Below are 13,665 nucleotides of genomic sequence, written 5' to 3'. Positions count from 1 at the left end.
TTTCTGCAGTATTAAGCACAGTGCTTAACACTGATAAGACCTTAAAAAACACTTAAGTAATTGGGTGCATAATGCTAAATGTATTGCCTAAAAAATATGTATGGCCGGGCGGTGGTGGCACACGCCTTTAATCCCAGCACTCGGGAGGCAGAGCCAGGCGGATCTCTGTGAGTTCGAAGTCAGCCTGGGCTACCAAGTGAGTTCCAGGAAAGGCGCAAAGCTACACAGAGAAACCCTGTCTCAAAAAACCAAAGGAGGAAAAAAAAAAATGTATGAATGGATGTTACCTAGTCATTTTACATATGTAATCATATAAAAATTAAACTAAAGCTATAGTCTGTCTTTTTGTTTGTTTTTGGTTTTTTTGAGACAGGATTTCTCTGTGTAACAGTTCTGGCTGTCCTGGAACTCACTCTGTAGACCAAGTTGGCCTCAAACTCATGAGCTCCTCTTGCCTCTGCCTCCCAAGTGCTGGGATTAAAGGCGTGCGCCACCACTGCCCAGTTTTTTGTTTGTTTTTTAAGATGGTTTCTGTGTATCCCTGGCTGTCTGCCTGCCTCTGCCTCCTGAGTGCTGGATAGTTGTAAACCATCGTGTGGGTGCTGGGACCAAACTCAGGTCCTCTGTAAGAGCAGTTCAAGTGCTCTTAACTATTGAGCCTTCTCCAGCCGACAAAGAACCCTTTTAAAGTACAGTGTCTTATAACTACACAGACTTTTAAATTTGCAAAGTATATTCTCTCTCTCTCTTTCTCACAGTGTTGGGATTAAGCCTAGGGCTTCCCAAATGCTCAGCAAATGCTCTGCCATGGAGCTCCATCCCCGAGCCCGGTCAAGACCTTTGTTTCTCGAGTCATAGTCTTGTGCAGCCCTCAAACTCCCTGTGTAGCTGAACACAGGGCCTTTAACTTCTGATCCTCCTGCCTCCATCTTCCCAGTGCTAGGACTACAGGCATATACCACCATTCCTGGTCAAAGCATGTACATTAATATAAATATAATCCCATTTTAGAAAAAGAGAAGAGGCCGGGCGGTAGTGGCACACACGTTTAATCCCAGCACTTGGGAGACAGAGCCAGGCGGATCTCTGTGAATTTGAGGCCAGCCTGGGCTACAGAGTGAGTTCCAGGACAGGCACCAGAGCTACACAGAGAAACCCTGTCTCGGACAAAAGCAAAAAAAAAAAAAAAGAAAAAAGTAGAGTCCTGTAGCTGCTCTTTCAGATGACCCAGGTTCAATTCCGAGAACCCACAACCCTCCGGAATTCCAGTTCCAGGGGATCTGATAATGTCTTCTGGTTTCTGTGGGTAACACGTGGTGCACAGCCATGTATGCAGGTCAAACATCCAAATGCAAAACAAAGCACTTTAAAAAAAATTCTAGCCGGGTGGTGGTGGTGATGGTGGTGGTGGTGGTGGTGGTGCAGCACACCTTTGATCCCAGCACCCAGGAAACAGAGTCAGGGAGATCTCTGTGAATTTGAGGCCAGCCTGGTCTACAGAGTGAGATCCAGGACAGGCATTAAAACTACACATTGAAACCCTGTCTTTAAAAAAAAAAAAAAAAAAAAAAAAAAAAATTCTGATTTCTAGCATTCCATAGCAAATATCAGTTTTACAATGGTTCTCTGTCCTGGAATTTTATAGAAAATCTTTGGGAACAGAAGAATTAAGATTTAGGGTCTAGATTTTTGTTGTTTTGAGACAGGTTTCTCTGTGTAGCCCTAGCTGTCTCTGTAGACCAGACTAGCCTAAAATCCAGAGGCCATACACCTGATTCTAATTTGTTTTTGTTTTTTGTTTTTCAAGATAGGGTTTCTCTGTAGTTTTGGTGCCTGTCCTGGATCTCACTCAACTTGGCTGGCCTCGAACTCACAGAGATCCGCCTAGCTCTGCCTCCTAAGTGCTGGGATTAAAGGTGTGTGCCACCAGCGCTCGACTTTTTTTGTTTTTAATAGGAAGATTCAAATGAAAAAACATGATCCCATCAATCTGCTTGTGAATAAGATTGCCAATAAAATATTCTATATAAAGAGACAATTAAGTAAAAATGTGGTTATGAACGTGAACCCTAACCCAATGTGACTGGGAGATCTGGACAGACAAACCAGCGGGAAAGTAATGTAAAGGCACAGAGGGTAAGATGGTCACTTATAAGCCAAGGAAAAAGTCTCAGAAGAATTCAACCCTGTTAACTCCTTGACCTCACACTGTAGCCTCCAGAGGTACTAAAGAGTTCTGCTGTTTAAACTGCCCAGTCTGTGGTACCTTATTATGGCAGCCCTAGAAAATAATGCGTCAGCCAAAGCTACCCTCTAAGTCTTACCCACCATTCCGCATCTTATAAAGCTGCACGTTTTTCTGGATATATTCTGCAAATTGTACAGTGTCTCCAGCCTCTCCAACACATAGGAGTAAGATTTTTTCACTCATCTTAAACATCTTGTCATGATCTGCTCAAAGGAAAAGAAATTCACATTAGAGATTATCATCACAGAAACCAAAAGCTATTTATATATGCAACCATAAACAGGTCTACTAATTACTATGCTGAAGAATTTTACTAACCATTATTATTATAAGACATTAATAGTTTCACTAACCAACATGTTAACTATCTACATATTTGATTAAGGTTAATTTCTATCGAAAATTGTGTAAGAAAGCAGACTATTTAAAATACAATAGTGGGGGAAGGCAGGGCTGGAGAGATGGCTCAGCAGTTAAAGAGTACTGGTTTCTTTTTCAAAAAACCCAAGTTCCATTCCCAGCACTGACATTAGGGTTCACAACCATGTGCAACTTCAGTTCCAAGGAATCCCACATCTTCTTCTGATCTCTGGGGGCATTGCACACATGTGGTGCACAGACATACATGTACTATACACATAAAAATAAATATTTTGTTTTAGTTACAATTTGGAGCTATACATGTATCTCAGTGATATAACATATGCTGAGTGTGTGTGAGGTCCTGAGTCCAATCTCTAGCACTTAATTAATTAATTAATTAAAAAATAAAATTTAAGCTTGGCATGGGGTCAAATACTTTAATCCCAGTGCTCCAGAGGCAAAGGCAAGCTGATCTCTGTGAGCTTGAGGCCAGTCTGTTCTACACAGTACGCTACAGGACAGTCAGAGCTACACAGTGAGACCCTATCTCAAAAAAACAGAAACAAACAAGCAATAAAAAGCAATTTAAGAACATTTAAACTACAAGGAATAGAAAAATGGGGGGGGGCAAGCTGAAGGAATGCAGACTACGGTGATTATCTTGAGGCAGAGATTAAGTACAGAGTTCTGTTACTACAGATACAATGTTACATACACATACAAAAAATGCAGAAAGAATGGATTCTACAGTTCAAATTAAAGAACCATTTCAACAAAGAAATAAAAAAAAAATCAGCTGAGACTCCAAATCTCAAAGTCAACACTACATTTCCAAAGCAAAAAAGAAAACTGGTTGCCAAAGCAGAAACTTTAAGGAATGTGCTAACAGTGAGCTATCTAAATACCTAATGAAAACCATCCTACTCCCACCTTATCTAGCTGAACCAGACTCATTCAGATTAAATAGATAAATAAATACTCAGGTTGTAATTGTTGCCTAGGGAAGAAAACTCAGTATTTAGTCGGCAGCTTCAGAGAAAAGCTTAACTCTTCCTATCTTACCCCTCCTTTCACTTTCCATTTTTCCAATAGTGCTGAATAATCTCCCCTGGGAGACATGTTTCCCTGTATGAAAGCTTTTGAAATGTCAAAATCTCTTAATAGGATTTAAGGAACAAATGCAACTATCAAACACTTTACAAGTGGGGAGTTGTAGACACTAATAATGTGGATTTTTAGATTGGAGCGGGGTGGGGGATGGGGGTGGGGGGGTGTTTCCTACATAAAATATGCCTATACATATTGTTGAATTGCATTAAAACTCCAAAATAAACAAATTTTCACTTGTTACACAGTCAAAGACTGTTTACAAAGTTGTTATAAATGGAAGATTCATTTGCATACACATACACGTGTGTGTGTGTGTGTGTGTGTGTGTGTGTGTGTGTGTGTGTGTGTGCACAAAGGACAAGAAGAGTGTACATTCTAAGTTCTTGACAGTGGTAAGAATATGAACAATTTCTATTTCTATTTCCTTCTTTTGCTTATTAGTATTTTGTAAATCTCTATAAACATGTTTCATTTTTGTAAGAAAACATTATTTAATAAGTTTACATTAATTTTTAGAAGGAAAAAAGGGCAGATAAGCAACACGGTCCAGCAGGTAAAACACACACACACACACACACACACACACACACACACACAAATATTGGGAGGAAAGTAGTTCTTGTTGGGGAATGAGTTTACAAACTTACATCACATTTCAGCAAAAAGGCTAAGATTCTAGGCAGTCAACTGTTAATTATGAAATAAATGTAATACAGACAAACTTCTACAGGGAGGATGTACATGTTCAGCAAAAGACAATGCTTCAGAACAGAACTGATGGACATCTATGGCCCTGGGTTGTACAAGATACTGCCTGTACAGCCCTAGGATGCTCTTACACTTGACAACAAATCACAAGATCCACAAACACAAACAACCAAATGAGTATCAGCATGTAATGCCAGCCATATGATCCATCAGAGGGGAACCTACCAGACACAGTGGGCAAATAATTTGCCTGTCTAAACTCCAGTTACCAAAAATGTGTAAATGATGACACTATCATTACCAATGCCTAACTCACAGGTAAGGAAAACTGTTACACTTAGCGTTAGATAATGTAGTGTAAATCACGTATGTTTTAGGAATTCAGAATAGCAAGTTTCTGGAAATCTCCAAGTAACTAAAAAGTCACTCTGTGTAGGCCAAGAGGAAAAAGGCATGAACTGCAACATATATCCAATCAAACTGAGAGCTGAACCAGGCAGCTGTAAAAAGCAGGCATCTGGAAAATGTCTTCTTCCCAGTATCGATGGATTTTCCCAAGCAGCATGATGAAAAAACAATGTCAGGCAGTACTCTGAGTCAGTACTTTGATGCATGACTGTAACTCTAGTCCTGGGAGGCTAGGTTACATGAGAAGTACCAGGCCAGTCAGGGCTACATAGCAAGACCCCGCTTCAAAGAGCCAAAAAGCCCTCCCCTAAAAGCATTGACAAAATAAGCCTCTCCTCAAATTACTGTTCAGCATTCTTGCCTATTCCACACAAATTCCATCAGGCAATTCTAAACCTCCTACCCTAAGTTTTTCACACCAGATGAAGCTATCAGTTGTGTGCAATTATTTTCAACTCTTCTTCAAGAACTTATTCAAATTCATCCTTTTTCCATACCTGAAATCTTTTTCTTTTCTGTGGCTAGACTTATTCCTAAATAGGACTTATTCCTAAAATTGTTGATTTAAAAACTAGACTAACACTGGGTGGTGGTGGCATGCACTTTTATTCCCAGCACTCAGGAGGCAGAGGCAGGTAGATCTCTGTGAGTTCCAGGCCAGCCAGGACTGCTACACAGAGAAACCCTGTCTTGAAAAACCTTAAAACAAAACAACAAAAAACAAAAACAATTCAAACAAACAAAAAGCCCCTAACTTAACACTACTAGTAATCTTCTACCACACAAAAACCATCTTGTATCTATTTCCTAGGTTTTCCTTTGATGTTTGGTGTGTGTGTGTGTGTGTGTGTGTGTGTGTGAGAGAGAGAGAGAGAGAGAGAGAGAGAGAGAGAGAGAGAGAAGGGGGGAGGGGACAGAGTCTCATTATGTAATCCTATAATGGCCTTGAATTCATTTTGTAGGCTTATCTCCAACTAGAGATCATCCTGCCTCTGCCTCCTATGGGATGGGATTACAGGGATACACTACACCTGGCTCTCCTAGTCTTGGCTTTTTCTGCATTTTAGCTAAGAGGCTGCACCCCTGTAACAACTAGAAGTACAGTATGGATAAGGGTTTGGAACACATTCCCCTCCTCAAAGCGATTCACTATTACTGTGATGGAACAGAAGACGCCCTGATGTGGTGACTGCTCCACCACACTCTTCATGCTAAAACCACCTGCCTGCCAGAGCCTTACTATTAAAGCAACGGGCAAATTTACCCTCACAAACTGATTCCTTTGGAGACTGGCTTACACACAGAACTTCGACAAACTAATCCTAAAATTTCAAAGTCTCTTGAGAAAAAATTCATACCACAGATGTATGATTTCAAGTTCTTCAGAAAGAACAGAGCTCAAGCAAAGTTCATAGAATCCTTTCTATTTTCCCAGATGGGAGCTACAGGCTCGCAACCAGATAGGTGCCTTTTCCTTTGTAAAAGCAGTCACAGGCACTTGTGCTATTTTACATCTGATCATACACTTCAGCAAACCCCAGCATTAATCATTTTTATTCCAGAAGTCCAGGATTAATCGCTATTTGCCTTCAAAGCTTTCCCTAAACTCTACAACCAGGATCTCTACCTCACCATCGTTACCTAAAAACAGTCTCCTCTTCCTATTAGCCCAAAGTCTGACTGCTCTCGTCATGACACATCAATCACTTTCTAGCTTTTGCTATAATTATTTATACACATATCTGGATCTCTTACTGAATCATTAACTGTGTGTGTGTGTGTGTGTGTGTGTGTGTGTGTGTGTGTGTGTGTTATACACCCAAAAGTGTATGGGTACACCTGCCTGTGCTCAGGACAGAGGAGGACATCATGTCATCTTCCACCTTATTCTCATGAAGCAAAAACTCAGGCTTTGGGCTTGGCTGACAGCCAGGGAACTCAGGATTTGTGTTTGCTGCTCCCAACAGGGGTTATAGGCACACAGCCATGCCTGGTCTTTTATTTTTTTTTTTTTTAAGTAAGTACTTGGAATTTAAATTCTGGTCTCCATGCTCACATAGCAAGCACTCTTGCCTATTCAGCCACCATACCAACTCTGTTACCTTCTTCTTTTTTTTTTTTTCTTTTTAAGATTTATTTATTTATTTAGAAGAGGGCATCAGATCTCATTACAGATGGTTGTGAGCCATCATATGGGTGCTGGGAATTGAACTCAGGACCCCCGAAAGAGCAGCCAGTGTTCTTAACCTCTGAGCCATCTCTCCAGCCCCCCCCTCAACTTCTTTTAAAACAGGAATTACATAGAATTCTTTTTCCCTCGCTTTTCAGCACTTAGCACTGTAAGGTACCCAGAAGTGTCGAAAACCATCAAATGAATTTTCAATTCACTGGACAAAAAACAAAATACCTTTCAAACATGCCTATGGTCAATCATGAAAACACACTCTTAGATTCTGTGGGTCAATCGCCACTATAAAAGAAGCAGTAGAGTATGGTAGTTATGGGTCAAGATCCTATTTCTCAGGATGTCTACTAACTTGTTTTTGCAATGCTGAGAATGGAACCTGGGGCCTTGTGCATAGTAGAAATGTACTTTGCCACTGTACTTTGTCCCAGATTACACAGGTTTCTGGGTTATTACCTGGGTTCTGCCACTTATAAAATTTAAGAACTTTTTCTTTGATAATTTAAAAAATTATGTATTTATTTAGGGACTATTTCTTTCTTGGTGTGTGTGTGAGAGAGAGAGAGAGACAGAACGGGTGTGGAGGTCAGTTTCTCCCTCTACCATCTGGTTCTGGGATCAAACTCAGGTTGGCAGGCCTGGCCAAAAGTACCTTTACTTACTAAGCTATTTCGACATCTCCTTAGAAAAGGGTTTTGTTTCTTTAATATTCTGTGTCCAACTAACTCTACAAAGAGGGAATATAACAGTTCATCCTTCAAAAAAAATAAAAGGATATAAATCGCTGGACACACCTGATACGTTTTGTTAAGTATCTGTCCAATGCTAAACATCTGCACATAACTTGTTCACTCAATCCTCTCAACAAGGTTTGAGTTGAGTATTACTAATCTGAGAGGTAAGAAAAGCTGAGCCCTGAAAAAATAACGTACAAAAAATCAAAGCAAGTAGAGGGAGACGCCATCTCTACTTGCACTAACTATTTAAATACAAGGAAAACCTAGCAGCAGGTGAAAGCTGAAAAGGAGGATCTGAACTGGGCAAGCGAAGCAGACTGGAAAACCCAGTCTCACCCTCCCCAGGATCCCACCTTAGGGCGCCCACAAACTAGACTCTACTAGTGACGACGGGAACTTATCAGAAATTCGAGCTCTGAGGACCCTGGCCCCGAACCCACACTTCAGCTCTAATAAACTGCATTCCCCAACTGGGCAACTCCCACCGAGCAAACCGAGCAAGCCGCAATTGGCCAAGGCCGGAGCACAGCCCCGACCTAAGAAGCGAAAGCCAGAGTCCGAAGTTTATCTGCCAGCTTCCTCGGTTCTAAATTTTGCAGTGCTGGAAGGGCAGAGCAGGCTGAGCTCCATCTTCCAAGCTGCCCCGGGGTTCACCCTACACTTCACCAACTTCCGCCCACTGCCCCGACACCCAGGCCCGCCGGGCCTCCCCTCCCTTCTCACCGTCCTTCATCTGGACAATGTTGCTGGCTGCCACCCTATCGGAGGCGACGAGGACATAGTCGGGGCCCTGGATGCCGATGAGGTACTCCATGGTGGCCGGAAGCGTGGGGCAGCAGGGTCTACGGACAGAAGGACTTCCCGGGTTCACGGCCTCACCAGTGAGACAGCACACCGGGACGAAACTGGGCGTGACGCAAACCGCGCGACTGCCCGGCAAGGGGCGCGGGCCAATGACGTCAACTCTCGCGAGAGAGTAGAGAGCCGGCGGGAAGTGGTTCAGGTCTCCTTTAAAGAGGTAGCTCTGGGTTATGCAATGTTCGGTTTCCTTATCTACCAATCCGAGTTTCAAAATTTGTACGAAGATGAGACCGCGCCCTGTGTGCGAAATGCCAGCCCACGTGGGTGCTTACGGAGGGGAAGGTCTTCAGGTTTCTGTTTCATTTCGTTGCTCGGTTAAACTAGCTGAAATCTTGCCCTGCAAGCCAGACTGGAGAAAAATCACCCTGAGCCCTGGAGTTAGGGACCAGCCGGGGCAACATAGGGAAACAAACCTCAAAAACAAAGCAAACCAAACCTACTTGGCGGTGGTTCACTCTTGAAGTCCTAGTCCTGGGTGAGCTGAGGCAGGAGGAGGCGTGACAGTCAAACCTGAGGACCAAAGTTCAACCCCTCGAAACCACACTAGAAAGACAGAACTGACTCCCCAAAGATTTCTTCTGACCTTCACACTTGCATGTTCCATGCCGCCCCCGCCCCCCCCACAAATCAAATTTTAAATATTGACTTTGTTTTGTTTTGTTTTGTTTTTTGAGGCAGGGTAGCCTTGGCTGGCATGGAAAGCTGGGTAGATCAGGCTGATCTCAAATTCATAGAGATCTGCATGCCTTGGCCTCCCCGGTGCTGGAATTAAAGGCCTGGGCCACCATGCCCCCACTTAAAATGGTTTTCAGAGAGAAAGAGTAAGATAGAAGATAGGAAGGGCTGAGAGACAGTGATTAAGAGCACTGGGTACTCTTCGGAAGACCTGGGTTCAATTTCCAGTACCCGTATGGCAACCGCAAGGTAATTTGTAACTCTGACACCTCTCTGGCCTCTGCAGGCACTGCACACGCTTGGTGCACACACATACGTGCAGACAAAAACACTCATACACATAAAAAAAAATAAGTCTTTTAACGAAAGAAAGGGTAATAGAAGAGTGACTACGATTAAACTACATATAAAAATGTCATAATGAAACTTATGACTTGAACTTTAATAAATATAAATATACCCTAATAAAAAATTTTAAACATTTAGGAATTGGGGTGTCACTCAGTGGTAGAATGGTTATTTAGCATATTTAAGACTCCAGGTTTCATCCCCACAAAAATAAAAAATAAGACTAAGTTAAATGTACATTATCATTTAAATGTATCCAAAGAAATGTCCGCACAATAACCCAAATATTTGTGCACAGAGATGTTGTGTGGCACCCCTGTGGCAGCGACAAAAAGAGGATCAACTTCCATGTTTAAGTAGAGATGGTTTAGAGATGGTGCTGCTTGCATACGGCATCATATTATCCATCTATTTGAAAGAATGAAATGGGGCTGAGGAGATGGCGCAGTTCAGAAGCATTCACAAGGACCTCAGTTCAGAACCCCAGAACCCACAGGCCTGGCATGGTGCCATGTGTCTGTTAGCCTAGTGACAGGGAAATGAGAGGTGGGGCAGGAGCCCCGCGAGCTCATGGGCTGCTGGCCTGGCCTGTATGGTAAAGTTCAAGGCCATGAGAGACCCTATCTCAAAACAAAAACTGGAACATGCCTGAGAACTCACACACACACACAAACACACAAAAAAGAATGAAATAAATTCTCCTATAACTCCAGATATATTTCACTTAACTGAAAATGAAATTGCTTTCCTACTTGTAGTAGGAAGCCATTTTATAAAACAGTGAGTGTTTCTCTATGAATGAAAAACATTTAGGAATATTTCAAAGTTAGCTATGTGCAGTCATTTAGTATATGTGATTTAAAGGGAAGATTTTTTTTTCCTTGAATTTGCTAGAATCCCTCTACCTCTCAATCCTGAATTCTGGGATTACAGGCACACTCCAATATGCCTAGATCACTTTTTATTGTACATGTATATGTTTTGTTTGAATGTTTTACCATTCTCAAGTGTCACTTGTATCTCTGTGTGTATGTGTGTGTGTGTGTGCACATGTGAGGGATTAAAACCAGGCTTTCCTTACTATATTAAGCATACCCTTTACCACTGAGTTACACCACAGCTAATTACTTATAATTAATTACATGAGACAGAGTCTTGTGTAGCTCAGGATGGCTTCGAACTCACTATATAGCTGAGGGTGATTTTGAACCCTCCTGGTCCTCCTGCCTTTACCTCCCAAGTGCTGGGATTACAGGCGTGTGCCACTACACCAGGATTTACTTAAAAAGAAAACACTGCTTCTTTAAGCCTTGCAGCAATTCTGAAAAAAAGGGGGGAATTACCTCATGACTAGGTTCTGATATATACAACGAGTCCTCATATAACTTAATGAGAAATGGAAAGTAAGTTGCAATTCTGTCTCCAAAAACAACTATGGGATTCCCTTGTCTCTGCAGAAATTCTAGTAATTACTTCATTCTGTGTGCTTCTTCCAAGTCTCTGCCCAGAAGTGGACATAGAGCCTGAGGAGTTCGGAGCAGTCTATCTATCATGGGGTGGATGCCAGGGGCAAATGAGGTCATTAAGCCAGCCATCTCTCTGAACGCAACTGCATCCATCATTCTCAAAGAATTCTTTTCTTAAGCATCACTAGAGAAAGCCCCCACTGAAACACCCTCCTCTCTCTGTGACACATGCACATAACTGTGTTTTTTAATTGCTAAAATTACATAGTTATGCTGTACACAACCTGCTTACATATAATGCACAAGAAACTAGCTAAATATCTCTCCTTTCATCAAGGGTAACCATCCACAACATCCCGGTATCTTTCATATCTTCCTTTGTACACATTAATATTCATTCATTCACTCAAGAAGATGCAGAATTTGAATAGGAAGATCTGATACACACATTACACATATATACACATATATCTTTATATATAATAAATATACTTAATATTATATATATAAACAATCTCTTCAGTGATGTTTCTCTCCTTTCCAAGACTTGAAATACCTTCTAGATTTCACTCCCTAGAGATGCCTTACTTTCTTGTTAGTTCAGCAAAAGATGAGCCTGGAGCTGGAGAGATGGCTCAGTCGTTAAGAGCACTGGCCGTTCTTCCAGAGGACCTGGGTTCAATTCCCAGCACCCACATGGCGGCTCACAACTGTCTGTAACTCCAGTTTCAGTGGTGCTGACACCCTCACACCGCCACCCATGTAAGCAAAACACCAATGCACATAAAATAAAAATAAATAAATTACGGGGAAAAAGAAAGAAAAAAAAGGTTTTTTTGTTGTTGTTGTTGTTTTTTGTTTTTTGTTTTTGTTTTTGTTTTTGTTTTTTCAAAACAGGGTTTCTCTGTGTAGCTTTGCACCTTTCCTGGAACTTGCTCTGTAGCCCAGGCTGGCCTCGAACTCACAGAGATCCACCTGCCTCTGCCTCCCGAGTGCTGACATTAAAGACGTGCGCCACCACCTCCCGCCTAAAAAATGGGTTTTTAAGACTTAAATTATGGTGACAGGAGAGCTGTCTCAGTCAATAAAGGGCTTGTGTTGAAATCATGAAGATCTGAATTCAATCCCCAGACTCCATGTGAAAAAGCTGGGTGTAGTGGTGTGCTTGTTGTCCCAACACTGGGGAGACAGAGATGGTGAATCCCTGGGGCTCACTGTCCAGCCAGCCTACTTTCCTTGATGAGCTCCTGGGAAAGGAGTGCACAGTGCATGAGGAACAGCACCTAAGCAACAACGTCTGAGGCTATCCACTGACCTCTATGTGCATATGTACTCACGTGCATCTGTACATGTACCAACAGAAAGGGGGGACAGGCAAAGAGAGGACAAGGTTGCTCAGCAAGTATCGACACTTGCCACCATGCCTGATGACCTGAGTTGGATCTCCAGACCCCACATGGAAAGAAGAGAGGACTTACTTCCTCGGATCGTCCTGACTCCCACAAGGGCATAGCGGCACGTGTGCACATCTCCCCTACATACTCTATAATAATTAAATATAATTTTGTAAGAAAAGAAAAGCCTAAACTGTGGTGTCTCACTACGACACAGAAAGAAACTCTCCTTCAATCAAAGTGTAGAATGGTTTTAGAAGTTTAGAAAAAGTCAGGTTTTGGTGCAGACATGGCCATGTTCAAGCACCACACAGAAACAGTGCCCAAAATGGCATCAAGAACCCCAGTCAGCTGGGTGTGCTGGTGCCGGTCTGGGGACAGGCAGTGCCACAGCAGAGCAGAGGATATCCTAGGGGTCATTTCCATTTGTCCTGGGGCCTGTCTCTACAGCTCTGCCACACTTCCTTCCTCCTGGGCAGGGAGGGGGTTTTGAAGATGTTGGGGACTAAGAAGAAAAGGGAGTGAAAGTTTCCCCAGGTTTTGTGCTGTACATTATTTGCTTTATTTATTCATTTATTTTGGGTTTTTGAGACAGGGTTTCTCTGTGTAGTTTTGGTGCCTGTCCTGGATCTCGCTCTGTAGACCAGGCTGGCCTCGAACTCACAGAAAGCCCCCTGGCTCTGCTTCCCAAGTGCTGGGATTAAAGGCACGCGCCTCCACTTCCTGGTCTATTTGCTTTATTTAATGCTTGGATTAATTGAGTTAGCAAGCTCTGTGATTCATTTAATTAGCAGGCTCCATGAGAACATTTAATAGGAAGAAGTCTGGGTGGCTGGGCAGCCAAGCCTACAGCCAAGGTCTGCTGCATGTTCTTGGCACTTAGGGAGTGTGACAGACTGGTGTCTAGAAAGGTGTGGGTTGTGATCTACCAGGGACATTATGCTGCTCATCAGAGGTGGTGCAGCGGTTGTCACAAGGTCTCTAGGTCGTGAGAAAGAAGGCTGGGTAGCTAATAGGATTTGGTAGCTCTGGTCCTTGGTGTCCATGGTAGGGATGTCAGGCAAAGTATGTTGCCATTTGTAACAGATCAGATGCCAACTCTTGTTTGCCCAGTTCTTCTTGGTGTCACCTCCTTGGCTGGCCCCCTCCAGTGCAGTGGATC

At 42.6% G+C, this 13,665-nt stretch overlaps 1 protein-coding gene and 1 non-coding gene across 2 annotated transcripts in view; one reads left to right on the top strand and one right to left on the bottom strand.

The window, feature by feature from the left end:
- Window positions 1-8,687, bottom strand: part of Psmb2 (proteasome 20S subunit beta 2) — a 36,650-nt gene extending 27,963 nt beyond the window's left edge. The window contains exons 1-2 of the mRNA XM_006996497.4: window positions 8,483-8,687; window positions 2,329-2,451 (exon numbers count right to left, since the gene is read on the bottom strand). Of these exons, the coding sequence (XP_006996559.1) occupies window positions 2,329-2,451; window positions 8,483-8,573 (214 nt within the window). The 5' untranslated portion in view covers window positions 8,574-8,687. The remainder of the gene's footprint in view (window positions 1-2,328; window positions 2,452-8,482) is intronic.
- A 4,147-nt stretch (window positions 8,688-12,834) lies between these two features.
- Window positions 12,835-12,966, top strand: LOC121827759 (small nucleolar RNA SNORA55). The gene has a single exon (XR_006070060.2). It is a non-coding gene; the product is annotated as a small nucleolar RNA SNORA55 (small nucleolar RNA).
- The last annotated feature ends 699 nt before the right edge of the window (window positions 12,967-13,665 follow it).

This window comes from Peromyscus maniculatus, chromosome 2, assembly GCF_049852395.1.
Source record: "Peromyscus maniculatus bairdii isolate BWxNUB_F1_BW_parent chromosome 2, HU_Pman_BW_mat_3.1, whole genome shotgun sequence".
Taxonomy (NCBI): Eukaryota; Metazoa; Chordata; class Mammalia; order Rodentia; family Cricetidae; genus Peromyscus; species Peromyscus maniculatus.
The sequence above is the reverse complement of the archived record's forward strand: the minus strand, read 5'-3'. Positions and strand labels throughout refer to the sequence as shown.